At 43.5% G+C, this 22,089-nt stretch overlaps 8 protein-coding genes across 8 annotated transcripts; 5 read left to right on the forward strand and 3 right to left on the reverse strand.

Moving 5' to 3' along the window:
• Positions 1-49: 49 nt before the first annotated feature.
• Positions 50-2,226, reverse strand: LOC145709297 (acetyl-coenzyme A synthetase 2-like, mitochondrial). Its single transcript, XM_081786976.1, has 6 exons — positions 2,103-2,226; positions 1,843-2,039; positions 1,509-1,793; positions 509-1,439; positions 303-459; positions 50-253 (listed from the first exon to the last, which is right to left on the reverse strand). The coding sequence occupies exons 1-6, from the start codon at positions 2,224-2,226 to the stop codon at positions 85-87; spliced, it is 1,863 nt and encodes a 620-aa protein (XP_081643102.1). The 3' UTR covers positions 50-84.
• A 661-nt stretch (positions 2,227-2,887) lies between these two features.
• Positions 2,888-4,165, reverse strand: LOC145709298 (uncharacterized). The gene is made up of 6 exons (XM_081786977.1): positions 4,162-4,165; positions 3,874-4,020; positions 3,545-3,803; positions 3,446-3,500; positions 3,242-3,405; positions 2,888-3,198 (listed from the first exon to the last, which is right to left on the reverse strand). Exons 1-6 carry the CDS (start codon positions 4,163-4,165, stop codon positions 2,976-2,978), a joined length of 852 nt encoding a protein of 283 aa, XP_081643103.1. The 3' UTR covers positions 2,888-2,975.
• Positions 4,166-4,430: 265 nt separating this feature from the next.
• LOC145707773 (uncharacterized) lies at positions 4,431-9,277 on the reverse strand. The gene is made up of 8 exons (XM_081785348.1): positions 9,189-9,277; positions 8,900-9,146; positions 6,385-6,549; positions 6,017-6,082; positions 5,673-5,816; positions 5,358-5,630; positions 4,798-5,050; positions 4,431-4,744 (listed from the first exon to the last, which is right to left on the reverse strand). Exons 3-8 carry the CDS (start codon positions 6,460-6,462, stop codon positions 4,593-4,595), a joined length of 966 nt encoding a protein of 321 aa, XP_081641474.1. The 5' UTR covers positions 6,463-6,549; positions 8,900-9,146; positions 9,189-9,277; the 3' UTR covers positions 4,431-4,592.
• Positions 9,278-10,476: 1,199 nt separating this feature from the next.
• On the forward strand, positions 10,477-11,939 carry LOC145706624 (uncharacterized). Its single transcript, XM_081784045.1, has 4 exons — positions 10,477-10,638; positions 10,728-10,844; positions 10,888-10,956; positions 11,027-11,939. The coding sequence occupies exons 1-4, from the start codon at positions 10,573-10,575 to the stop codon at positions 11,213-11,215; spliced, it is 441 nt and encodes a 146-aa protein (XP_081640171.1). The 5' UTR covers positions 10,477-10,572; the 3' UTR covers positions 11,216-11,939.
• On the forward strand, positions 11,697-12,963 carry LOC145706619 (large ribosomal subunit protein eL8-like). The gene is made up of 5 exons (XM_081784041.1): positions 11,697-11,839; positions 11,884-12,004; positions 12,122-12,252; positions 12,295-12,401; positions 12,445-12,963. Exons 1-5 carry the CDS (start codon positions 11,837-11,839, stop codon positions 12,881-12,883), a joined length of 801 nt encoding a protein of 266 aa, XP_081640167.1. The 5' UTR covers positions 11,697-11,836; the 3' UTR covers positions 12,884-12,963.
• Positions 12,964-12,965: 2 nt separating this feature from the next.
• Positions 12,966-13,507, forward strand: LOC145706626 (small ribosomal subunit protein eS17-like). The gene is made up of 2 exons (XM_081784048.1): positions 12,966-13,251; positions 13,298-13,507. Exons 1-2 carry the CDS (start codon positions 13,019-13,021, stop codon positions 13,452-13,454), a joined length of 390 nt encoding a protein of 129 aa, XP_081640174.1. The 5' UTR covers positions 12,966-13,018; the 3' UTR covers positions 13,455-13,507.
• Positions 13,508-13,624: 117 nt separating this feature from the next.
• LOC145706618 (general transcription factor IIH subunit 3-like) lies at positions 13,625-16,308 on the forward strand. Its single transcript, XM_081784040.1, has 3 exons — positions 13,625-13,754; positions 13,896-14,559; positions 16,087-16,308. The coding sequence occupies exons 1-3, from the start codon at positions 13,647-13,649 to the stop codon at positions 16,206-16,208; spliced, it is 894 nt and encodes a 297-aa protein (XP_081640166.1). The 5' UTR covers positions 13,625-13,646; the 3' UTR covers positions 16,209-16,308.
• Positions 16,309-16,323: 15 nt separating this feature from the next.
• LOC145706617 (exportin-T-like) lies at positions 16,324-22,088 on the forward strand. The gene is made up of 11 exons (XM_081784039.1): positions 16,324-16,583; positions 17,201-17,503; positions 17,549-17,728; positions 17,888-17,975; positions 18,017-18,243; positions 18,293-18,809; positions 18,852-19,843; positions 20,063-20,362; positions 20,532-21,657; positions 21,705-21,836; positions 21,881-22,088. Exons 1-9 carry the CDS (start codon positions 16,428-16,430, stop codon positions 20,586-20,588), a joined length of 2,820 nt encoding a protein of 939 aa, XP_081640165.1. The 5' UTR covers positions 16,324-16,427; the 3' UTR covers positions 20,589-21,657; positions 21,705-21,836; positions 21,881-22,088.
• Position 22,089: the final 1 nt, after the last annotated feature.

Consider the following 22,089-nt stretch of genomic DNA (forward strand, 5'->3'; position numbering starts at 1 on the left):
GTTCAATATTAATGGCAAATATCTCTAATTTTATTAAATTTTACAAGATTCTATTTTGTTGTTTTTTACGGATTGTTTGTTTATTCAGTTTGACTTTTCCGCGATTGTTTTCTTTATTTCTTCGACGGAAATTGGGTTGACTAATGTGGACGTGTCACCTAGTTCTTCGCTCTCGACGGCCAGAGATCTGAGAATTCTGCGCATGAGCTTGCCCGATCGCGTGACCGGAAGCGCTTGCACCAGATAAATTGCACTAAATTGACGCAGGATTTTACGAGTTGAAAACATGGGCGTTTCTGTACCTTGGGACGGCGAATTTTGCAATTTGCAGGGATATATCTGCGGTTAAAGCTTCCCTCAGTTTACTCTCACTTGAACTATTCATTTTGGTGTCGAGTGGTACGACAAAAGCGACTGTAGTTTCGCCTTTGATTTCGTGTGGAATGGAAATAACAGCGCCTTTATGCAAATTAAATGTTTCCATTCAAAAATATTTCGATTTTCCTACCTTCGGAGACATTTTTGTTTGACAGAACAACTTCTTCAATTTCCTTCGTCGAGATCCGGTGCCCAGCAATGTTGATGATATCATCAACTCTGCCAGTAATTTGCAATCGGCCTTTCGAATCTCGAATAGCCGCGTCGCCAGTTTCGTACATTCCCGGATATCGCTTGAAATATGATTTGATGAAGCGCTCCTCATCCTTGTAGATGGCTCTTGCCATTCCAGGCACAGGGTGGCGAATGCAGAGATCGCCCTTTTTCTCATTCGCGGAGATTTCCTTCCCTTGTTCATCGACAAGGACAGGATCAACACCGTAGAATCCTCGGGTGCATTTGCTTGGGGCTAGTGTTTCCCCGACAGGACCTGGCGAAGGCGTGAGCATGCAGTTGCCGGTTTCTGTTTGCCACCAGCAATCAATTACAGTAGCTTTTCCCTCGCCGACAACATCGTGTAGCCACCACCAAGCGGCTTCATTGCACATTTCTCCAGCAACCATGATCGTTTTGAGACTGCTTCTGTCGTACTTTTCCACCCATTCATTTCCCGACTGCATAAGCATTCGGTAAGCAGTCGGCGCGGAAAAGAACTGGTTGATTTTATACTTTTCCACCATGCTCCAATATCGCCCTGGATCAGGAAATGTCGGCAAGGACTCGAAAAGAAGTTCAGTCCCGCCTGATACAAGATTGCCATAGATTGAGATTCCGTGGCCGACGGCCCAGCCAATGTCGGCCATGCAGCCGAAAATGTCGCCCTCTTTCCACTGGTAAGCGTGCTTATGAGCGAGAGCGCAGTGAGCTAGGTATCCTCCCGTTGTGTGAACCAGCCCCTTTGGCTTTCCCGTGCTGCCGGAAGTGTACAAGTAATAAAGGGGGTGCTCGGCATTGACGATTTCAGGTTCACATGTTGAGTTGGAAAATCTTAAATTTGATTTCTTTCCATTTTAAACGTAAACCTTCCCGATCCGATGAATTTAATGAAAAAAAAATCCGTTCCTTATTGCATCATCCATGTCAACATCAATTTTATTTTTAAGAAAGGCTCCAGTTTTCTTTCCAATGCGATTGAAAACAAAGCATTTTTCCAGCCCGGGACAGTTTTGAATGGCACTGTCGGCGATCTCCTTCAGCGGCACTGTTTTTCCTCCTCGCATGCTGCCGTCCATTGTAATCAAAACTTTCGCTCCGCAGTCGTTGATTCTGTCTGCTAAAGCATCAGCTGAGAAGCCGGCAAAGACGACTGCGTGTGGAGCACCGATTCTTGCGCAGGAAATCATCACTGCTGCCGCCTGGATTTTTAAGTTCTCATTCCCACGCCGGAAAGTAGCTATTTTTCACCTGAATACAAGATGGGAGGTAGATGGAAACAGCGTCGCCCTTTTGAACACCTGCGTCTTTCAACACATTCGCGATCTTGTTGACCAAAGTCAGAAGCTCTCCATAGGAAATTCGCTCCACTTGATCGGGATCATCCCCTTCCCAAATAAAAGCCGTCCTTTCTGGATCCTCTTGGGCATGTCTGTCGACGCAGTTCACTTTTCACGTGGCTTAGGAAGAATGCAGAGGAGAATAGAACTTATTCCGACTTTGACCAGTACCTGAAGCATTTAGTTCTCCATCTGGAAACCATGAGATTCTTCCTTCTGAAAAATTCGAGTTCCCAGCAATCGTGAACGGTTTCTCCCACGAAAGGGAAGATCTTTCATCTGGGCTCCTTTTCATGAAGCTCAATAAACGTACGCATCAATGGAAAAGCCCTGTCCTTGCTACAGTTGCCCAAAACTCTTCGTGGTTGCTTATCGAGTAGTTGTAAATATCCTCATACGATTGAAGATGAGAAAACTCTGGAAATTCCTTCAAATGGCTTCAAAATTTTGCGCAAACGTTAAATCGTTTATCGGTAATAAATCATTAACTTCAAACGCATAAAAGTTGATGCTACTGGTAAAATTATTATTGAGCCATAAATAAACTGGAGGTTTGGCAGATAGACGCCTGAGCTGCGCAGCAAGTCTCTGTCGGCTCATTTACTGAAGACGAAAAAACAACGTGTTGAATTTATTTTATAAGTTAAATAAAGCGCCTTTTCCCCGGGTAACCCCTTTACGGACTCGTGTGATTGGCTGAAATCTCGCTACAGCTCATAACCGAGCATTAAATTTCAGTCCATTTTTATAAAGATTACGTAACATTCAATTCTAGCATAAAATAATCAAACTAGAATGAAATTGTTATGACGACTCTCTCGAAAAATATGCATTTTGAAAATAATTATTAGGCAACTATCTTTTCCCGCAAAAACTTTCAACAATCAATTTGCAGGTTTTAACTTTTAGTCGAAACATACAGTAAGACATTCATTTTTCTAACCATTAGTCAAGTTACAGTGTATTTTATTGGTGTGTTACAGTGATGTTGTCGTTGTGTGTGAGTGATGAGTTTATTTCTAGTAGCTGAAAAGAATGTTCGTTTTACATCGCGGAGGAAATGTCGAACTTGCAGATCGGACATTCTTTGCTCTTCTTCAGCCATGGATCGATGCAGCCTTTGTGCAGCACGTGTAGACATGGAAGACGTCGAACAGTGTTGTCGGTCGACATTTCGTCCATGCAAACTGGACAGGTGTCGCCTGCGAGTGTCTCGTCCAGCGACTGGGACGGAAGGCGCTTGATCTGGTCTTGACGAAGTCCGATGCTACTGTCATTTGTTGGAATAAATAAAATGACTGTCCACGTACTTGTGACTCGAAACAGTTGCAGAACAAGCGCCGCTATTCGAAGTGACGGAAGGAGGAAGTAATCTATTTGATGCCAAATTATGTTGATGTCTACGAGGAGCGCTGGGGAAAGGCTCGATTCGACGCTCAGCAGCGTTCCGACGGAATATCCTCACCGAGGGACCCTGGAAAATCTTGATTTTCGATCCTTATTTTTTAATTTACCTGTCGAGATGTTCCGGGAGTCGCTGTCTGAAGCGCTGCTTGACGAAGCCCGATACTAGTGTGATTTTTTTAGAATATAAAAAGTGGCTATACACGTACTTGTTATCTTGAGGATCACTTTGACGATCTGTGCGGCTAGTACTTGGGCGTGTATCGTGTTCTACCGGCTCTTGCATCATTCGCCGGTTCATGGCATTTATCCGTTGGATTGGCCTTCTCCGTTCCCAGGCCCTGGCTTCCAAATTCTCTATCTGTGCGTTGGACGCATCAGATTCCGCTGCCGTATTGTGACTTATGTCCGTCGACTCGTCCTCGTCTTCTTCATCGTCGCTTCCTGTCAAATCAATAACGCCCTCATCTGAAAAGGAAGTTATTTCAGATTATAACATTTTCAAGTAGACTTTGCTTACTTATTACTGAATACTTACTTATCGGCGGCAACTCCGTGGTAATTCGAGTGTTCCCTCCAAAACCGGTCCTTGACGAACTTTGAGCCTGGCCTGGATTTTCAGAATTCTGAAGTTGTCGGGCGAGGGCCTCATCCCTTTCGTACTGCTCGACTAGACGAATCGCATCTTTACGGGGTAATTAATTTCATAGAAGATTATTTTACAAAGAAACTAAATAATTAAACAAAAGCATAAATATAATATAAAACTTATTGATAAAATTCTAGTTCTAATCCCTTCCAATTGTCGAATTGAATAAGCTCTGACTCATCTCTCAAAATTCTCCGCTGAAAAGGAGAAAATCCTGTCTTCTGAAAAAACTGCAGGAAAGTGGACTGATTTACGAAATGGGAGCGCCAACCCACTTCATTTTCAGGCGCACTTTTCTGATTTCCACGCAGATTGCAATATTGTTGTTTTCAACTCTAACGTATTTCAGCGCATTTGCGGAACAATCCAAGTTTTAAAACAAAATGCTTCAACAATGCCTATGAATAACATTATTTGCTTCATAAATTGTTTCATAAAGAGTTTATTCATTTGAACTTGGGACGATTTCGAGAAAACACCAGTAAGATTCCGGTTGTACAAAAATGTTGAGCAGGATTGAAAAAAGTATCTTGACACATAAAAATCATTCATTTTAGCGTCATGCACGCGAGGTTGTTAATGTTTTCAGGTAGGAGTTCTTCGGAACGTCAGAGCCGTAGATGCGATGAGAGCTCTTTCATCGCAAGATCGAGCTCGTCTTTTAGGTTTTGGCGGATCTTCTCGGACTTACTCGGTCTCGGGGCTTCTTCGAAAACTTCGTCGTTTGCGTGAGTTTCCTCAGAACGAGCTTTTGGCGCGGCTAAAATCAATGCTTGAAATCAAGGAAGAGAAAACAGCGGTAAAGCTTCTTACGTTGGATGGGCTCCACGATTTTTGTTAAATAGTTGGCAGGAATGATGCCGGAAGCACCCGTCGAGTTTTGCCCCTCGTACCAATTCTTGTCGATCTTGCTCGTCAATTCAAGAGTCTCGCCTTTTGTCAGCCGAAGATGTCGCTCAGATTTGGCTTCCAGATCAAAAGCCGCCACCGCCGAGCCTTTCTTCAGCGGCGAAGGAGAGCTCACACTCGTCAATGATGAGCGATCACTGCTTCGTAAGTAAGAAAGCTAAAAATTACAAACTTAGATTTCCTAGAATTTGAAATTTACGTGATTTTTTTCCTTCAAGTTGAAGACAACAAAAAAGTCATCGACAATCCAAATCGTAAAATCAAAGCTGTTGATACTCAAAATTTACGAAATCGTAAATAGCAATCGATCACGATTTTTAATTTCGAGTTTTTCATAAAACTTAACCATCCATGGTTAATTCTGAAAACGTACGTGGCATTTTAACGCCTAGATATGAGCGTTGTTTAGTGAGAGCTTTATGATCTCTACAAAGGTCAAATAAATCAAAGTGGCGAGAACTTACCGGGACCATTCCGGTCATGGATCCTTTTCTGCACTGCGCCCATTGTTCATTTTTCACTTCGTCGACAGTAATTTTATCATTTCGCGAGACGGAGAGTTCCCGCTCGTTTCGCGCTTGGAAGTCGAACACTACAGTAACCGACGAATTTCGCCGAGGAGATTTGGAGTAGACTTCGAGATCAGAAGTGCTTGACGGAATCAGATTTCGTCCCGCAGTCCGCAGAAAAGGACCCGCGCTACTTCGGCCTTCAGGTGCATTCGACCCGGAAAGCTTCTAAAACTGGATAACCAAAATTCATTCCGTTAATTGCTGTACCTGTCGATTTTCTGAAGAGCTTCGGCGAGATGCTCGAGCACTGAGTTTCTCCCTAGTCGAGCTTTTTCGTAATCTACTGGCGATTTGTTCTTCATCTTCGAAAAACTTCTCCCATGGTTGTGCAACGATTTCGGAGATTGACTCCTAGAATACAGAATTGTTACTGTCATGTTAAGGTGCTGATATGAAAAACAAAATCTGCGGAAAAAAATAGTTAAAGTTGTCAATAATCAATTTTGAGTAATTATTATTTAACATCTATTTCACTTGCGCGCAAGATCAAAGTCATTAACATTAAAACATCTTAACATTTGATCGTTTAAAAAGTAAACCTCTTACAGCACCTTTGCCGCTTCTGCTCTGGCCAGGCTCATCCTCTTTTCTCTGCTGGAGTGGAAGACAATTTTCCTCTGAAATGAAATTAATTCGGTCCTGATGACTCAGCAGCGACCCCAATTATCTCTAAAGTGGCTTTCTGATGGCGACTTTACAATGCCCATCTTCCCTATCATTCACTTCCCGACAAATGAATTGTCATTGACCCGCAGGAAAAAAGTATCACACTTTTCAAGTTCATCAATTTATAATTTCCGTCAATAAGGCGCCGTTAAACGTACTCCTCAATGACATTTGAATGTCATCTACTCATCAATTATTAGTCTCGAAATTAGATAGTAGAAAATCTAATTTACGAATGACTTGAAAAGTTTACCTCGGAAGGTTCATTTTCAGCAATATATTCAGGCGCGGGATTCCACTCGTCAATCTTCCCTGGCCTTGGCTTCTCCATCGCTTCGGAACGGATGAAATCAGGATCTCTACGTCCAAAAGAAATATTTCATGGCGCGTGGGGTGGTTCTGGTCACTTCCGCTCTCACTGAACAAAGCCTTGTCAGAAGCGAACGATTTAAACAGTTGTTGTGACAGGAACTGGGCACACAAGAAAAAACGAAGCACGCAGAATCGGAATCTCTTGATTTTACTTAAAACTTTAATACTTCCGAAAATGGGGAAAGTTCTGCTTTTTTTTGAAAAGGAAATTTTAGCCTCTGGATGCACCGTGGCACCTGGCCAAGTGTCAGTGATCGCCCTGGAATAAAAAACTAAGGATAAGCTACCGCATGGACTGATGTAGGAATCGCGCCAAGGATACATAGGCAAAATTCGCCTTCGGGGAATTTCACGAATAATAACAAGCAACTAGCGCGATAACATAAGTATGCCAAGAATGATAAGCTCATCCGCTCGATCCGTAATAATCCAAATAAAAAGTCAGCTTCAAAAGAAAGCGCTTTGAAAATTTCGAAATTTCAAAATTTCAAATAAGCTTGGCTGAGTTGTATTAGGATGAAAAATCACTGTAAAGGAGGGAGCTGAAATCAATCATCAAGCTTAGGAAATTTGGTGATGGAACGCATGACGCGCGTGGCGAAAATCCTCAAAAAGTCGGTGAACATATCCGAGCAACATCCATGTCTCGGGATTATGAGTCCATGTTCTTGTGGGGTATTTATACCAGCGTCGATGCCACTCTAAATCAGTTCACTTGAAAATTTAAAAATTTGTCAGCTTTTCCAATAAAAAGAAAAAATATCGAAAAAAATGAAGCTTTTTCTTTCTCTCTTCAGTTTTTTGACTTTCGTGTCTGCTGGAGGCTTTGACTTTGGATTCCTGAAACCAGAGCAAATGCGGCCCAAAAGTCCGGTGCAATTGAAATCCGTCGAAAATGCACATCAGAGACTCGAAAAACTGTGCGATCATTTGCGAAGGTTCAACGCAGCCCACTTGATATCTCACAGTAAGTAGCTATCAAAACAGGCAGTCTGGAGTAAACTGAATTTTAGAAGGGTTTTTCGACAATGTTTTCAAAATCAACCGAATTTGCGGAAAAATGATGAACAAACTAAGCCGAAAATGCGCCGATTTAACATGGCCCCGACCTCTAGAAAAAACCTCAAGAACACGGCGAGAGGAAAATTTGAATAAAGATGAGAGTCGGCACTCAACTGATCCGTATGAAAATCCAATGGAGCAGCTTCACAAAGTACGCACAAACGCGTTTTGCGAACTCGAGTTAATTTCTCAATTTAGAGCGGTCGAAATCTGTTTGACTGGATCACGGCTCATCTCGGCGAGTGCCCAAATGCAGAAGGACACCGAAGACGAATCCAACTCAGAATCGTTGATCGCTTTTCCCGCCAATTTTCAAAGCTCCAAGATGAAAACTTTCAATTATAATTTTTCGGTTAATCTTTCTATCTGTATATTCGAATCACGATGAAAAAAAAAAATAAAGAAAAAAAGGGAAACAAAAAGAAAAAGAGGGTCTTTGATCGTGCGCACGCTTCTTTGGTAGTCTTACAGTACGAAGAGGAAATAAAAAAGCTTTTGTTCGAAACTAGTCAACTAATCTTTCTCTAGTGGTTTCAGCCAAAACATATCATTAAAAGCCCCTGATACCGCAAAAGCTTTCGTTTTCTTTCTCTCTCTTTCGTTTTGAAAATTGAATCGCAAAAAGGAGGAAGGTCAAGAAGGTCCCTGCTGTGAAAAAGCAATTTCCCCTTTGACCATTTGTACAGGTAGTGCCAGTTTTAATTTCTGACACTTTCTCTTCACTAAGAATATTCAGCTTCCGCTAGAGCTCATCTGACGCAAATTTAGATTGGAGCAAGGCCAGCAGCCTTTTTTCAATTATGAAAACACTGACAACTTGCAATGCATTAAAACTTAATGCAAAAAAATGGCCGGAAAAAATATAAATTTTTCGCCTTCGAACAGCCATAACTCGCGTGATACTTTATGAAATCAAGCGATGAAGATATCAATCGAAAGCTTAGATTCTGAGGATTGGGGCAACGTAAAAATTATTATGTAAAATCGACTTTTCTGATTGGCCGAAAATTTGAAATAATTATTTTTGCCAGTGAAAATAATTTTTTTTCAATTTTTTTTTTCTTGCCCCATTTGTCAGAAGCTGAGCTTTTCATAGATATTTTAATCATATGATTTCATCAATTCTAGCGTGAGATATGTCAGTTCGTAGGAATTTCAAAAAAATGTTCGTGGAATCGCCTCAGGCTATGATAAGAGGTTTTTTTCAGGTAATTTCGGGAGCTCAATAAGCCATGAAAACAACCCTATAAATGATTTCTGTCAAAGACGAAATTTTTGTCAAAATCGAAAATTTATATTTTTTCCGGCCAATGCACATTTACAGGAGTCCTTACCTTCTATTAAAGAAAGCAAGCTCTTTCTCTTGTTGAATTCCGTGTCCTGGTATCTCAAGGGTAGTGAGCTCGCCCAGCGGCGAGAGAGGGAGAGAAAAAAAAACTTCTAGGGCCACTTGATGACGGAATTAGTCGGTAATTACAGACTAATTAAGTTTCTTCCCAGAAGCTTTTGTGCGCCCTTGTCTCTCTTTGTCGCCCAGATTGCGCTAAAAACACAAGAATTCGTCGCAGAGTTGTAGTGTTGCTAGAAAAATTGATTGTTCTCTCTTTCTCTGTCTTTCCGTACTGTAGTAACTGTACTGGAGAACGAGGCGTTTACCAGGAGCGCCGCGCTCTGACAACAAAAAGCAGATTATCGATTCAGGAAGGGCTGAGGATCTCACTGCGCCGCCGAGTCAAGTCGAAATGAAAAATGCACAAATAAAAAATTAACTTTTTTTTAACTCTTGGGCGAATTGGCAAAATGGGAATTGAACTGCCTCTCGATGGACTCGGCGGCGCACTGCTCGACCGTGAAAGGAAAGGAAAGCCTAGACTATAATTGGAGTCTCGCGAGATGACCTTGATCAAGGATCGACGCCATCGCTTATCGTTTTTAATTTTGAAGCGAAGGAACCGCCTTATCGCTAATTTCAAATTTGAAACACTTTTTCTCCGGATCATTTTGGAATTCTCCCGGTCGAAAGATTTTTACGAAGAAACGCAAAATGATGTTCGATCACAAACTCAGCTGAAATCATGGAGGAAACAGGCAGTCTGAAACGGAAATTTGGATTCTGCGAGACAGCGGAAAAAATTTTCTCGCTGTCTTGGGCGTCAACGAGGACAGTTCTCGCACCCTTTCGAGCGGAGCATTCTCGAAGAAGAAAAAAACAAGGAGTTGAGTTTCAAACCAACTAGGGACTCCGAAACCGACTCGAAAACTTTTCCATGTTGAAACTGCCGTATAAAAAGGCCTCTCCCCGTCGAAAAAGCTCACATTTTGTCAATTTGAGTAAATCAAAAGTCGGCAAAAAAGCTTACGATGGGCTCACAACCAGAGATGACCAAAGCCACCGAGGAGGAGATTCCAAAGGAGGAACAGTTCATGCAGCCTTCCCAGCCAAAGGAGCTCGAAGCGAAGTCGGAGCGTCTCAAGAAATTCCTTACCAGATCCCGGGATTCATCTTTTTTTCTGCAGGCGCAGTGTGTTAGTGTGTAAGAATATTTCGAGATCATCTCCGGCGAAAAAGGATTCTTCCACAAGCATTTCAAGACTTTAATAAACACACTTTGACATTTAATTGTTTCACCGACTGCTCACTTCAAATGAAGTCTATCTAAGAGGGTCTAATCATTCGAATACGTCGCGTTTTCAGCAGGCAATAGTAAAGTTGAGAATAAGTTCTCAAGAGACTTTGTTATTAGTAAGCTTATTCGTATCGTTCATCTAAATTATTATCGCACCGAATTATTCTTTTTTTTTTCAATCAAATTTGAGCGAGCATCCAGCCTAAAGAGATCTTCGACGCGTAGCCAGCGCGATTTCGAGCGTAGTAGCGCGCTTTTGCGTGGGCGCCGCGGAGCCAGTCAGCGCCAAGCAGTACGCACACGAGACCAGAGAACGCTCTTTCCAATTCTCTCATAGTTTTCCCACTTCAGGAGACAATCCTTCGTCTTCGCAGAAAAAAATGTCTGGCAACAAAGAGAAACGTCGCAGCCGCAAATCTCTCCAAGATTGCAAGGCAGAATTCAGAGTAAGTTCCTTTTCAACTGAGTATTCTAATCCTCTTTCATAATTATCACTTCTCAAAAGTTGAACTTTTCTATAAACCTCGAATTATAGGTGAGACGAACAGTTTCCGAACCTGAGCTAGAAAACCAAGACCCCCTCGCTTCCAAAGAGGAGATCTTCGCCAAGAAATATGTTGAGCCATTTGAAGCTAAAAAGGCCAAAATAGCGGTGAGTTTATCATTCGTCGGATGAAGTTCTTAAAGTTTTCTAGGAAAAAACTGCTCAATGGACCTCGATTCAAGCTATTCCCCAGCTTCAGCTTCCGGAAATCACCTCAAACGTTAGTCTAAAAATGAGCGAAAATCTGAATGAGGCATCCCTAAGGCTAGTCCCTCAATTTTTACATTCAGGATTTCAACGGCTGGGACCCGAGTCCCTTTGAAAACTCACTTGCCGCTTCAAAGATGGCGATTGAGAATCATCTCTTCAAAGAAAGATCGAAAATTCTCATCGAGCAAGAAAACGAAAATTATCAGAAGTTCATCGCCGAGCACGAACTACTAGGGCGCAAACACGCAGCAACAAGTGTTCCAGAATGAGAAGAAAAAGCGTTTCAAATTTGAATTTTTATTTTTAATTTTTTTTTTATTTTTTAAATTTGGTGCGAGGTCCAGATCTGTCGGTATCTTTAATTAAAAAAGGCTGTTTTTTCGTCGGAAAAGCAACCTAAAATTCGAGAGACCGGCAGTTTTGGACAAATCTTTCTGTCCAAATCGGACAGAGCGACTAATCGAAAAACTCGATTTCGTACCTTTTTCAATTTCTGTGTCCCAGAACCAGTTTATTATTTTCCTCATTTTCCCTCCGTTTTATTTTTTGTTCACCCCCGTTTTCCCCCCACTGCCTTTTACACTTTTCACATCCCACTTTCCCACAATCACTTCAAACAAGTTTTTAAAATAAAAAAATGACCTCACTGTAAATTGCTTTATGCAGTTTACTTTGAGGCTCGTTACTATTCTCACAATCACAAAATATAAGTTATCCCCTTTTTATTTCAGGTCTGTAATTTCCAAAATGCGGGAAATCCATTCTTCGATGCGATATAATACGCATCGTATGATGGCTCGGAGCGTTTTCATTTCTTTGATTACCACCGAGTGAGTTATTATTAATCGCTATTTTTTCAGAGTCGGATTTCTTAAATACCCTTTCCTAAAATGGTAAGCCCTTTTCCTCCCATCCCCTTTCCTCAACTCCTTTTTAGCCAAAAGGAAAGCAATCCAAGGCCCGACGAGTGGCAGCCGCTCCCTCCCTCATCAAGAAGAAGAAGGAGGTCAAAGAGCAAAACCCTCTCTTCGAGAAGCGAGCGAAGAACTTCGGAATCGGTAAGAAACTTTAGATTTCGCGGGATTACTTGCAGCCTTTAGTCACTAGAGTTTACTGAAGATAACGCAGTCTTCAAAGATTAATTTATTCCCTTCTACTTCTGATCTTTTTTGTAGGCCAGGATATCCAGCCCAAGCGAGATCTTACTCGATTCGTCCGATGGCCAAAGTACGTCCGACTTCAGCGACAGAAGGCCGTCCTCCAGAAGCGACTCAAGGTCCCACCAATGGTCAACCAGTTCTCCAACGTACGTAAATCCGTTCCCTTCTCCTTTTCATCAATTTTGTAGACCCTCGACCGACAGACCGCCGCTGCTTTCTTCAAGCTCGCCGAGAAGTACCGACCAGAGAACCGAGCCGAAAAGAAGGCCCGACTCTTGGCTCGAGCTGAGGCTAAGTAAGTTGACTTTTCCAACGCTAGAATTCACCCGTTTTTCCAGGGCTGCCGGCAAAGCCGACTCTGCTGATGCCCGAAAGGCTAGCTTGACCGTCGGCGTCAACCGAGTCACCACCGCCGTCGAGAAGAAGAAGGCTTCCCTCGTCGTCATCGCCCACGACGTTGACCCAATCGAGGTTGTCATCTTCCTCCCCACCCTTTGCCGACGAATGGGCGTTCCATACTGCATCGTCAAGGGCAAGTCTCGACTCGGCCGACTTGTCGGTTTGAAGAACTGCTCTTCTGTCGCCCTCACCAACGTCAACGCCGAGGACCGAAACCAACTTGCCAAGATTGTTGAGTCCGTCAACACCAACTACAACGAGCGAGCTGAAGAGATCCGACGACACTGGGGTGGACAGATCATGTCCCAGCGATCTAACGCCCGACAGGCCAAGATCGAAAAGGCCCGAGCCAAGGAAGAGGCTAAGAAGCACATGTAAAAGCTTATTTTCCCTCCTTCTGTTCAAACTTCTTTTTCGCTCAAAATGTTTTGTGAACATCGCTCAGGCTGAAAAAGGAAGCAACTCACTCTCAATTCCCTTTTTTAGATCTCGGATCAAAAGTAATCTCTCGCCATGGGCCGTGTTCGTACTAAGACTGTCAAGAAGGCTTCCCGCCGAATCATAGAAAAGTACTACATGATGCTCAACTTGGATTTCCACACCAACAAGCGAGTCATCGAGGAGATCGCCATCATCCCCACCAAGCGACTCCGAAACCAGATCGCCGGATTCATCACTCACTTGATGAAGCGAATCCGAGCCGGTCCCGTTCGAGGCATCTCCATCAAGCTCCAGGAGGAAGAGCGGTATGTCCTTCTTTACTCGAACTTCGTTTTAACATTCTACCATCAGAGAACGACGAGACAACTACGTCCCAGAGGTCTCTGCCCTCTCCGACTCCAACCTTTTGGACGTCGATCCAGCCACCAGCGCTATGGTCAAGGCTCTCGATGTCGAAAACAAGGAAGCCCTCGTCGACGCCCTCAAGTGCACCGAGTCCCGAGCATAAGTTCTCTGAAAATAAACTGCAGCATCGCGGGTTTACCCTGCGAGCTCAGGAAATTCTGTTCAATAATTGGGTGTTTGGTTTCCCTGCATAAGTACACTCGTGTACCTATGCTTGCGTCGGCTGTAGCCTCGTCTAGCTACCTAGCCGCTTTTACCCGATCGAACTAGTCTTGTTAAACCCCAACTTTTTAGAATGAATGATGCTCTCCAGCTCCGTGCGGAGTCGCGTTCATCCTTAATCGCTGTCGTTCTCGATCTCAACCCTCTCGCATGGGGGTTCAAGGCCGCTCAAGATGCTCAGGTCCGGCTCAATCTTGTTTAGTATGATCTCGAACGAGATAAAACGGAGTGTGCCCAATTATTAGTTTACCGCTTTGACTCAAAATTATGAGTAAATCTTTGCTCTTTTCTACGATTTTAACTAAAGATTGAGCTGTATAAGAGGACATCCAAATCAGAGTCATTTGTCCAAGCACTTGATGCCACGCTCACCTTCATCAGTTCCTACTTGCTTATGACTCATGGGAATCAAGTCGTTGTTGTCGGAGCGCATCCCCTTGGAGCCGAAATCCTCCACCCGACGAACGAATACAGTGGTAATACAGCGAGCATGGTCAACCGCCAGATTGAAGCCAAAATAAACGATCTCTGCCGGAGCACTCTCCTCGATGATTCCATCACCGACGTCTCGACCTCGCCATCCTCTAGATTCAACAATGCCTTGTCCAAAGCACTGTGCTGCATTAACCGAATGAAGAGCGATAAATCTAACATGCCTGCGCGATTGCTCGTCCTCAAGTGCGGCGGCGACTTTCTCTCGCATCAGTACTTACCCTTGATCAACTGTGCTTACGCCGCTGAACACCTCAAAGTGAGCATCGACGCTGTTGTATTGGAAGCAGAGGTGGACATACCTGTCTTCCAGCAAATGGTTGACGTCACCGGCGGCGTTTACTCTCGAGTCACCGAACCAGCCACACTCCTTCAAACGTTGCTGACGTATCATCTTCCTGACGACGATGCACGGAAGATACTGTCAAAGGTTCCCTCCACTCCAGTCGATAGCAGAGCTGTGTGCTTCAAAACGCGGACTGTGACCGACATAGGTAAGTGCTAAAAATTGAAAATCTGGCTTCGCAATCTTTTACGATGAATTACCATAAGAATTTTTTGGCCAAAAATTTTTTTTGCGAGTTATCACTTTATTCTGAAAGCCCATATCAGAATTAGTGGATTCCCAAAATTCTAGCGCCCGATGACGTCATTATGACGCCAGAAAAGATGATTTTATCATCAAGATAGGCAAAACTTTTTAACCGTTTTTGAGAGGGTTCTTGTTTGAAATTCGTGTTTTTCTTTTCAGAATATTGTTCAGCATGAAAAACTGAATAATCACCCGACCTAGGTCTAGGATGGGGGGTGATCGCTGGAGATCCGAAATGAGGCGCTCGAGATGAATCACCGATGAGTGGAGCGCGGGTTGTTTGGATCTCCAGAGCGCGGAGATCGAAGCTCGATCTCCAAATCAGTCCCAGGGATTTTGTCGATCTCCAGTTTTCGGTGATCGGAGCTTTAAATTTTCTCGATCATGGATTTTTCTCGATCAAATTCATATTATGCACGGACTTTGCGGGTCAGTATCTCAGAAAATAATAATTTCTACTGCTAATCTTCAAGAAATTATCGCTCACCCGCCGAGCCGAGACTTTAGAAACAGAAACCGAACCAATTTTAGAATTATGTGATTTCAAGTGTTGAAAAATTTTGAAACCCATCTTATTGAGAAAAATACTCGAGCAGAGATAGTAAATAGTACATTTTTTATCCGAAATTACAATCAATGTACTTGTTTTGACAAAAGATTTGAAATCTACAGTGCAGAATTAGTATTGTCTGATATTTTTAAGTTGATCCCGTCAGTCGCTTCTAATATCAGTAGCCTGGCCGAAGATTGTTTTAAAGTGACTCATCCGACTTAGGGGATCAAAAATTTTTGGATCTCCAGGAAGTGGAGATCGAGAGTGGTGATCGATCACCGCAATTTCGGGGTGGAGATCGCGCGGATCTCCACGCAATCGGAGATCCAAACAACCCGCGCACCACTCATTGGTGATTCCTCTCGAGCGCCTCATTTCGGATCTCCAGCGATCACCCCCGATCCTAGACCTAGCACCCGACATTAACCCGTTGCCGAGCGCGTAGCATTCAGGATGCTACTACCTGCCCCGAGGCTCGAAATCCAGCCTTACTATTGGTGTAGACGGCCTCTATACACTTAGCGCTCGGCAACGACCGGTAATTTCGCTGGTTAAAAATAAAACCGTTCGGTTCGATGAAATTTTGCTGGGTGATTGTTCAGTTTTTCATGCTGAACAAGATTCCAAAAAGAAAAAATGAATTTCTAACAAAATCCATGTCAAAAACGGTTAAAAAGTTTCATCATTTGGGGCCTTTTTTAACCTTAAATCATCATAAATGACGTCATAATGACGTCATTAGGCGCTAGAAATTTGGGAATCCACTAATTCTGATGCGGGCTTTCAGAATATAGTGATAACTCGAAAAGAAATTTTCTGCCCAAAAAATTCTTATGGTAATTCATCTTACTCCCTTTACTTATAATATCTTTGAAGGTTATGTCTGTAGCGTCTGTCTCTCTGTGTATAAGATGCTGACTCCAATCTGTATCACCTGTAAAACAGTGCTCAAGCTTCCGGGAATGCCGCCAAGTCGGAAGCGGAAACGCGAAAAGTAGTCACCCCTTACGATTATAAAAGAAACTGTTCAAAACTCACTCTCCTGTAAATACTTTGCTGCTTCTGTTTGCTAAAATATACTGCCAAACTTGAGATATACTTGAGGCTACTCAGCGATTGACTCTCTTGTTTATTTCAGGAAATAAAAAGTGATAATGGAATAGCCCTAGCTGTAGTAGCAGTAGATTCAGGGGCCAGCAAATGTATTTTGAAAGAACATGAATCTTGCTGAAACTCTCGCACGCGTAGACTTGACCGATGAAAGGCAGCAGCAACAGCTCTATCACTGGTTCGAGCAGTGTAAGGACGATCAGAGTGCGATTCAATTCGCCTGCGACGCCTTGACCAAGCGAACTTACGGTGATAGGGATCAGGTACGCAGCTGGGATGTTCTTATCTTAGCTTAGCCAGCAGTTAACATTTGAAACGCAGGGAAGAAAGGCCGCAGGATAGCTTCACTAGCGTACCCTCACTATTTTGAAGAAGCTATCTTGCAGCTTTCTGTAAAAATAGCATGATAATTAACCTGGATAAATACATCTACAGTGGTGTGTGGAGTTGCTGCACCCTTAGCGAGTGCTGCGTTGCTGCACCCCTGACCCGCACTTTTTCTATTGTTTTCTTCTAGAAGTAGCAAAAGTGAGTGCTGCGTTTCTGCACCTTTTACCCGCTGTCTAGGGGTGCAGCAACTCCACACACCACTGTAGTTTTTACCAGAATGTGAGCCTTAAATTGATAACGGCCAGTGGGTCGCAAAGTGCAACACATTCTATCTTTGTTCAAAACTGTCTCCACAAGGTGTTCTGGGATAAACCTTATGTGACACCTTATGTGGTATTTATCAAGGAATTCTATCGTGCTATTTTTCTAATTTTCTTACTTTATCTTGCGGCTTTTTGCTTTATTTTGTTAAAAAACTTAAAAAAAAATATATTTCAACGATAGCACCTCCTCTTATGTCCAACTTTGCCACCCACTCATCATCTTTAAGGTCGTCTTCTTCCTCTTCCTCGTTCTGGAAGCAGAGGCCAAACGCCTCGACACCACGGATGCTCTTGTGCCCCTCGATAGTTTCAAAATCACCTTGGTAGAAACATGCAAGTACGCAGCTCTCTGTCCCAACTTCGTCTCCAGCAAGATCGCTCAAGTGATGGCTGTTTCCTTCACAAAGCTGTATCCAAAGCATTGGCCGGACTTTTTTGAGTGCCTCATTCAGTGCGGACCGGACATTCTCCTCTCCACGTTGATTCAAATCGACGGGGAAGTAGTCAATCGGCGAATTCATCACACAAAGGTAAACGAAAACAGCGTGCTTATTTTGCTGACTCGCAACTTTAAGCGTGAGCTCGACAGAAATACAAGACTCAAGGATGAAATGCGAGTGAAGGATGTTGGAACGCTAGTGGCGACGTGGAAAGAGATTCTGGAGAAGGTAGTTGAGAGTAAATTGTCGTCTGCCATCGGATGCAAGTGTTTGGAAGTGGTTGGACAGTACATTGAATGGATTGATATCAACTTGGTAAGCGCATTTGTTCACGGGTGTAAGAGGATAGATTTTGAAAGGAAAGATCTTGCACTTTAAACTTGCCCAAAGTCTAGAAGTCGCATGACTTCTACTTTGCAATTCTTTTTACTGGAAGCCGAAAGCTTTATTTCTTAATTTATCGGTTTTCTTCAGGTTGTGAATGATGGTTTCATGGGCAAGATCTTCGAGCTTCTCAAAAGAGCAGATCTAGCCGAGTCTGTTTGCGATTGTTTAGGAGAAAGTAAGTTGTTGCAAAAAGTGCTTGAACATAGAATTATTTAGTCGTTCAAAAAGGAATGCCACCGAAAGAGAAGTGTGTTCTTGTCGAGTCATTGTACGGCGCGCTAGAAGCGGCCGGACTCTTTGAACTCCAAGACCACGATGACTTAGAAAGTGTCGCAAAGCTCATCTGTACATGTGGATCGGAGCTCATGCACCAGAACGAAAAGTTTCTGCGTCTTGACCCGCCGGATCAGGAGGGCGCGCATCAGGCGATGGTCGCCGGTGAGGTAAATTGTTAGTTTCGCATCCAAAGCAGTCAGTAAAAATGCTCTTTAGCGGAAAGTCGAGCTCGCTATTCGACTTCTTGCTCACGAGGATGACGAAGTCTCTGTTGAGACGTTGGATTTTCTTCAGACATATATCGGCCGCGCTCGGTCGTCAAACCACAAGATCCCAGACGAGCTGCTCAATAGGTGCATTCGTGCTGTCGTGGCCAAGTCTACATACTCGTCCGACTACAACTTCGATCGTCCAGGCCAAGACGAGGCCGAGGCCGACGAGTACATGACCGAACTCAAACAGCTCTTCGAAAGTTGCTGCCTTCACTCGCCCCAGGCCGTGATGATGATCGTCAAGGAGCGACTAGACGCGCTCAGCCCTCACATATCCATTCCAGAAGCTGAGGTTACGATCAGACTGCTGTACAACCTCGGCGAATGTCTTCCAGTCAACATGGCAGGGAACTCGTTTAATAAAGACAATCCCAGTGAGCTCCAGCAACTTGTACAAATTTTTGTCGGCTCGAGTTCACCCCAGCACCATGCTGTCGTCAGACTGACACTCGAAACGATAGGTATTGCATTCCCTTCCTTTATTCGTTTTACTCATTCATTAGTTCGCTACAGCAAGTTCTTCCAGTTCCACGCCGAGCATCTGGGTCCTGTCTTAGAGTTCATCGTTACCTCTGGCGGCCTGCTACACTCACACGGGATGGTGCGATCCCGCGCTGCTTACCTCTTCTCCAAGCTTGTCAGGGAGCTGCAGCCTGTGATGCCGACCTTCTCACGTGACCTGCTTCAAAACTTGCAGAAGGTCCTTTTCGAAGGAGACGAGGAATTTCTTTCCGAATCGGATCGTTCGTTCGTCTTTGAAGCCGCTGGATACTTGGCTGTATGCGCTCCTGTCAGTGCCGGGGAAAAGGCACAGCTGTTTTCGGAACTTCTTGGTCCTTTGGTTGAGCGATTCCAGATCGACGTGTCGAGTTTGGTGGAAACGCCGATGGAGCCAGAACAGCAGCAGATCATTTGCACCCGAGTAAGTCAATACATCGCCTGGGCTGGGCGAATAACAAAGTGCTGGAAAGGTCCCGACGGTGTCAATGCGTCCAATGCGCAGCCGATTTTGGCTGAAACGCTTAAGTACTTCATGAAAGGATTGCAAATTCCAAGCTCGATCGAGCCGCGTGCCGTCGTCATGCAATCTGTGCGAACGTTTTTGCATAGAATGCTTATTTGCATGGGACAAGACATCCTCGTCCTCCTGCCGGACGCACTGGCGATTTTCCTCGAGCGCGTAGAATACAGAGAGCTTCACGAACTCTTCCCATTGATCAACCAAATCGGCGCAAAATTCAAGGAGAAGACAGTGCCACTCATTTCAACACTTCTATCACGCATACTTGGCAACACGTTTCAAATGATCGAGTCCAACACCGGCGACAGGGAAGAAATCAAAACGATAACCAGAGACTTTTACAATTTCATCAATCAATCTGCAAACAATAACTTATTAGCGATCTTCACCACGGAAGAGAACCAGGGTCACATTATGAAAATGCTTTCCAGTGTCGAGGCTGGGGCGAGAAGTGGCGATCCTGTTGCGGCAAAGGTAGATGATCAGGGTTGATTCAGGGAGCGATAAAGTTTAGACAATAATTGCGTGAAATTTTAGCGAACCAAAAGCGGTTGTTTCGCATTCTAGCCAATCAAAAGCCTGTATTGGCCTGTCTCTGAATTAGTAGCATTTAGTTTAGCCCGCCAAAATCTTGTTGCAACTTTGTTCAGCAATCGATCATGATGATTTCTAGAGCTTGATATTATTGTTCAGACATGTTTCACAATTTTCGCAAAAATCGCGAAAGAGTGGGGCCAGCAGCCTTGGTTCGGCGACATCATCCAGAACCAGATCATACCTGCGTGTATTCTCGGCCCGGCCTCGCCAAACTACGACCTCAAAGACGCACAAACGCAGATGGCAGTGGCGGAGTCGGCTATTTGCATGAAGGCCCTGTACGAAATGCATGGTGAAGGATTGGTCGAGTACTTGCGCAGTACATACTTGCCAAGTTTGTCGATTAGTGGTGATATTGGCGCAGAGTACTGTGAAGCACTGATGAAAAAAGAAATTAAAGGAACCGGTCATAAGTTGAATTTCAGACATCGTTAACTCTACATACTATGTACATAGCCTCCACATGATCTAGCCATACATCTAGGGAAGTTTTAAGAAATCTGTAGACATTTTTATAGACAGCTAAATTTGACAACAAGTACTTCTTTCTTTTATGACCAGTCTCAAAGCTTTCAAGTGTTACGTTAAGTGTTTCTTTGGCAGATCACATCAGCCCTCGTGACAAAAAGTGAAGTCCGACTCTTATACCAATTAAGTTTATTATTGACGCATTTGAAAGAATTGCATTCTCCAATTTATGATAATTTAGCCATCCAATTTTCCCTCTTCTCTTCCCCCTTTGTATAGTAACATAACTTAACTAACTCACCTCTCAGTAACTCACTCAGAAAACTCACCCAGGACAGTCGACACGCAACTGCTCTCTTTTTGCTGCTATCTAGACAAAGAGACCCTCTCCCTAGATCAGAGTTCGAAATTTGTTGGCAGTACTGCCACGACTGCCACTGGCAGCTGCCAATTTCGGCAGTCACTTGGCAGTGGCAGTTACATTTTTCAAGTGCTGGCAGTTACTGGCAGTGGCAGTTGCAATTTAAAAAAGGCTGGCAGTCGCTTGGCAGTGGCAGTCGCCATTTTCTTTCAGATTTCGAACTCTGCCCTAGATCAATTCAATTACTATTATCATCACTAGAATCAATAATTATTATCTAGTGACATAAAGAGTCCCACAAAGTTCAAATATTTATTTCCTTATCCTCGATAGCTCAATCTTCTCTAGTTCTCTTCCTTGATTTTAAAGCTGTTCAAAGAGAGTTAGAAATCCGTTTTGCTGACATCTAACAGGCTCTATTACATACAAACCAAATTCTGTTAAGCATTATTATATGTAAATTTCTTACATTTATCGCCAATACCGGCGGTACAGGCAAAAAAAGCATCTCGTTTCTTTCCGTGACGTCCTGGTGCTATCACAGAAATTAATAAATACAGATTAAACATTGATCTAAATCTCTAGAATCAAACAATTTACTTTTCAGAAATCGGACTTGGTTGAAATCATGGAAGTGACAAATTACTCCCGCGTGATCGACGCTTTGAGCAGCATTTGCTCGGCCAATGCAGACATGAGATCAGTCGTGATGGACATCAACTCCGGCGAGCTCGTTTCTTTTTATAACCTGGATTCGGATGGAGAAGCGTTTCGACAAGCAACCGCGATCACGGCCTCGTTCTTCGGCAAGCTTTGGGCGGGTCAAGAAGAAACTGCCAATCAACACGATGATAAATTAGAGGTAAAGAACCATAGCTTCGTCTCGTTGGTAGACCCTTTTCTGTTAAGATACTTTTCAATGTGAATGAAAATGGAGTCAATTCCCTGACGCCTTTCTACTCGAGGAGTTCCAATAGTGGCAAGAGGGACGGCCTTCTGCTGGTGATTATGGCCGGTGACATCGAACTAGGAGCGCTCAAGGTACACCCCTTCATCTCCTTCAGGGTGAGTAACAGTATTTTCAGAGAATATCGGAGCAGGGGGCAGAAAGGCTGTGTAAAATCTTTTTCGACGATGGCAAAAAGAAATAGAATGAAAAGAATGCTCGAACAAACTAACTACTAACCTGTCTTCTACTGCTCCTGAGAAATTCTTCATCTACATTTACTCATTTTCATCACATTTTCTTCTTTTAGTGACATTTTTATTATTTTAAAAGGCCAATTTCATGTTC

The sequence above is a fragment of the Oikopleura dioica genome, chromosome XSR (genome assembly GCF_907165135.1).
Source record: "Oikopleura dioica chromosome XSR, OKI2018_I68_1.0, whole genome shotgun sequence".
In the NCBI taxonomy this organism is placed as follows: domain Eukaryota; kingdom Metazoa; phylum Chordata; class Appendicularia; order Copelata; family Oikopleuridae; genus Oikopleura; species Oikopleura dioica.

What these genes read in the sequence shown, in the direction of transcription:
- LOC145706624 (XM_081784045.1), top strand. Translation starts at nt 10,573, where the DNA reads ATGTCTGGCAACAAAGAGAAACGTCGCAGCCGCAAATCTCTCCAAGAT. An exon ending in CTAAAAAGGCCAAAATAGCG is followed by an intron (nt 10,845 to 10,887) that starts GTGAGTTTATCA and finishes AAAGTTTTCTAG; the next exon opens with GAAAAAACTGCTCAATGGAC. An exon ending in TTCCGGAAATCACCTCAAAC is followed by an intron (nt 10,957 to 11,026) that starts GTTAGTCTAAAA and finishes TTTTACATTCAG; the next exon opens with GATTTCAACGGCTGGGACCC.
- LOC145709298 (XM_081786977.1), bottom strand. An exon ending in CACGGAGTTGCCGCCGATAA is followed by an intron (nt 3,804 to 3,873) that starts GTAAGTATTCAG and finishes CTTCCTTTTCAG; the next exon opens with ATGAGGGCGTTATTGATTTG. An exon ending in GCAACTGTTTCGAGTCACAA is followed by an intron (nt 3,199 to 3,241) that starts GTACGTGGACAG and finishes AAATGACAGTAG; the next exon opens with CATCGGACTTCGTCAAGACC.
- LOC145706618 (XM_081784040.1), top strand. Translation starts at nt 13,647, where the DNA reads ATGAATGATGCTCTCCAGCTCCGTGCGGAGTCGCGTTCATCCTTAATC. An exon ending in AGGCCGCTCAAGATGCTCAG is followed by an intron (nt 13,755 to 13,895) that starts GTCCGGCTCAAT and finishes GAGCTGTATAAG; the next exon opens with AGGACATCCAAATCAGAGTC. An exon ending in GCGGACTGTGACCGACATAG is followed by an intron (nt 14,560 to 16,086) that starts GTAAGTGCTAAA and finishes ATATCTTTGAAG; the next exon opens with GTTATGTCTGTAGCGTCTGT.
- LOC145706626 (XM_081784048.1), top strand. Translation starts at nt 13,019, where the DNA reads ATGGGCCGTGTTCGTACTAAGACTGTCAAGAAGGCTTCCCGCCGAATC. An exon ending in AAGCTCCAGGAGGAAGAGCG is followed by an intron (nt 13,252 to 13,297) that starts GTATGTCCTTCT and finishes TTCTACCATCAG; the next exon opens with AGAACGACGAGACAACTACG.
- LOC145709297 (XM_081786976.1), bottom strand. Translation starts at nt 2,226, where the DNA reads ATGAAAAGGAGCCCAGATGAAAGATCTTCCCTTTCGTGGGAGAAACCG. An exon ending in ACCTCCCATCTTGTATTCAG is followed by an intron (nt 1,794 to 1,842) that starts GTGAAAAATAGC and finishes TTAAAAATCCAG; the next exon opens with GCGGCAGCAGTGATGATTTC. An exon ending in AAACAAAAATGTCTCCGAAG is followed by an intron (nt 460 to 508) that starts GTAGGAAAATCG and finishes ATTTGCATAAAG; the next exon opens with GCGCTGTTATTTCCATTCCA.
- LOC145706619 (XM_081784041.1), top strand. An exon ending in AGCGAAGAACTTCGGAATCG is followed by an intron (nt 12,005 to 12,121) that starts GTAAGAAACTTT and finishes TCTTTTTTGTAG; the next exon opens with GCCAGGATATCCAGCCCAAG. An exon ending in TTGGCTCGAGCTGAGGCTAA is followed by an intron (nt 12,402 to 12,444) that starts GTAAGTTGACTT and finishes CCGTTTTTCCAG; the next exon opens with GGCTGCCGGCAAAGCCGACT.
- LOC145707773 (XM_081785348.1), bottom strand. Translation starts at nt 6,462, where the DNA reads ATGGAGAAGCCAAGGCCAGGGAAGATTGACGAGTGGAATCCCGCGCCT. An exon ending in CTGAAAATGAACCTTCCGAG is followed by an intron (nt 6,083 to 6,384) that starts GTAAACTTTTCA and finishes ATTTCATTTCAG; the next exon opens with AGGAAAATTGTCTTCCACTC. An exon ending in GCTCTTCAGAAAATCGACAG is followed by an intron (nt 5,631 to 5,672) that starts GTACAGCAATTA and finishes ATCCAGTTTTAG; the next exon opens with AAGCTTTCCGGGTCGAATGC.
- LOC145706617 (XM_081784039.1), top strand. Translation starts at nt 16,428, where the DNA reads ATGAATCTTGCTGAAACTCTCGCACGCGTAGACTTGACCGATGAAAGG. An exon ending in GGCGAATTCATCACACAAAG is followed by an intron (nt 17,504 to 17,548) that starts GTAAACGAAAAC and finishes CGCAACTTTAAG; the next exon opens with CGTGAGCTCGACAGAAATAC. An exon ending in AATGGATTGATATCAACTTG is followed by an intron (nt 17,729 to 17,887) that starts GTAAGCGCATTT and finishes GGTTTTCTTCAG; the next exon opens with GTTGTGAATGATGGTTTCAT.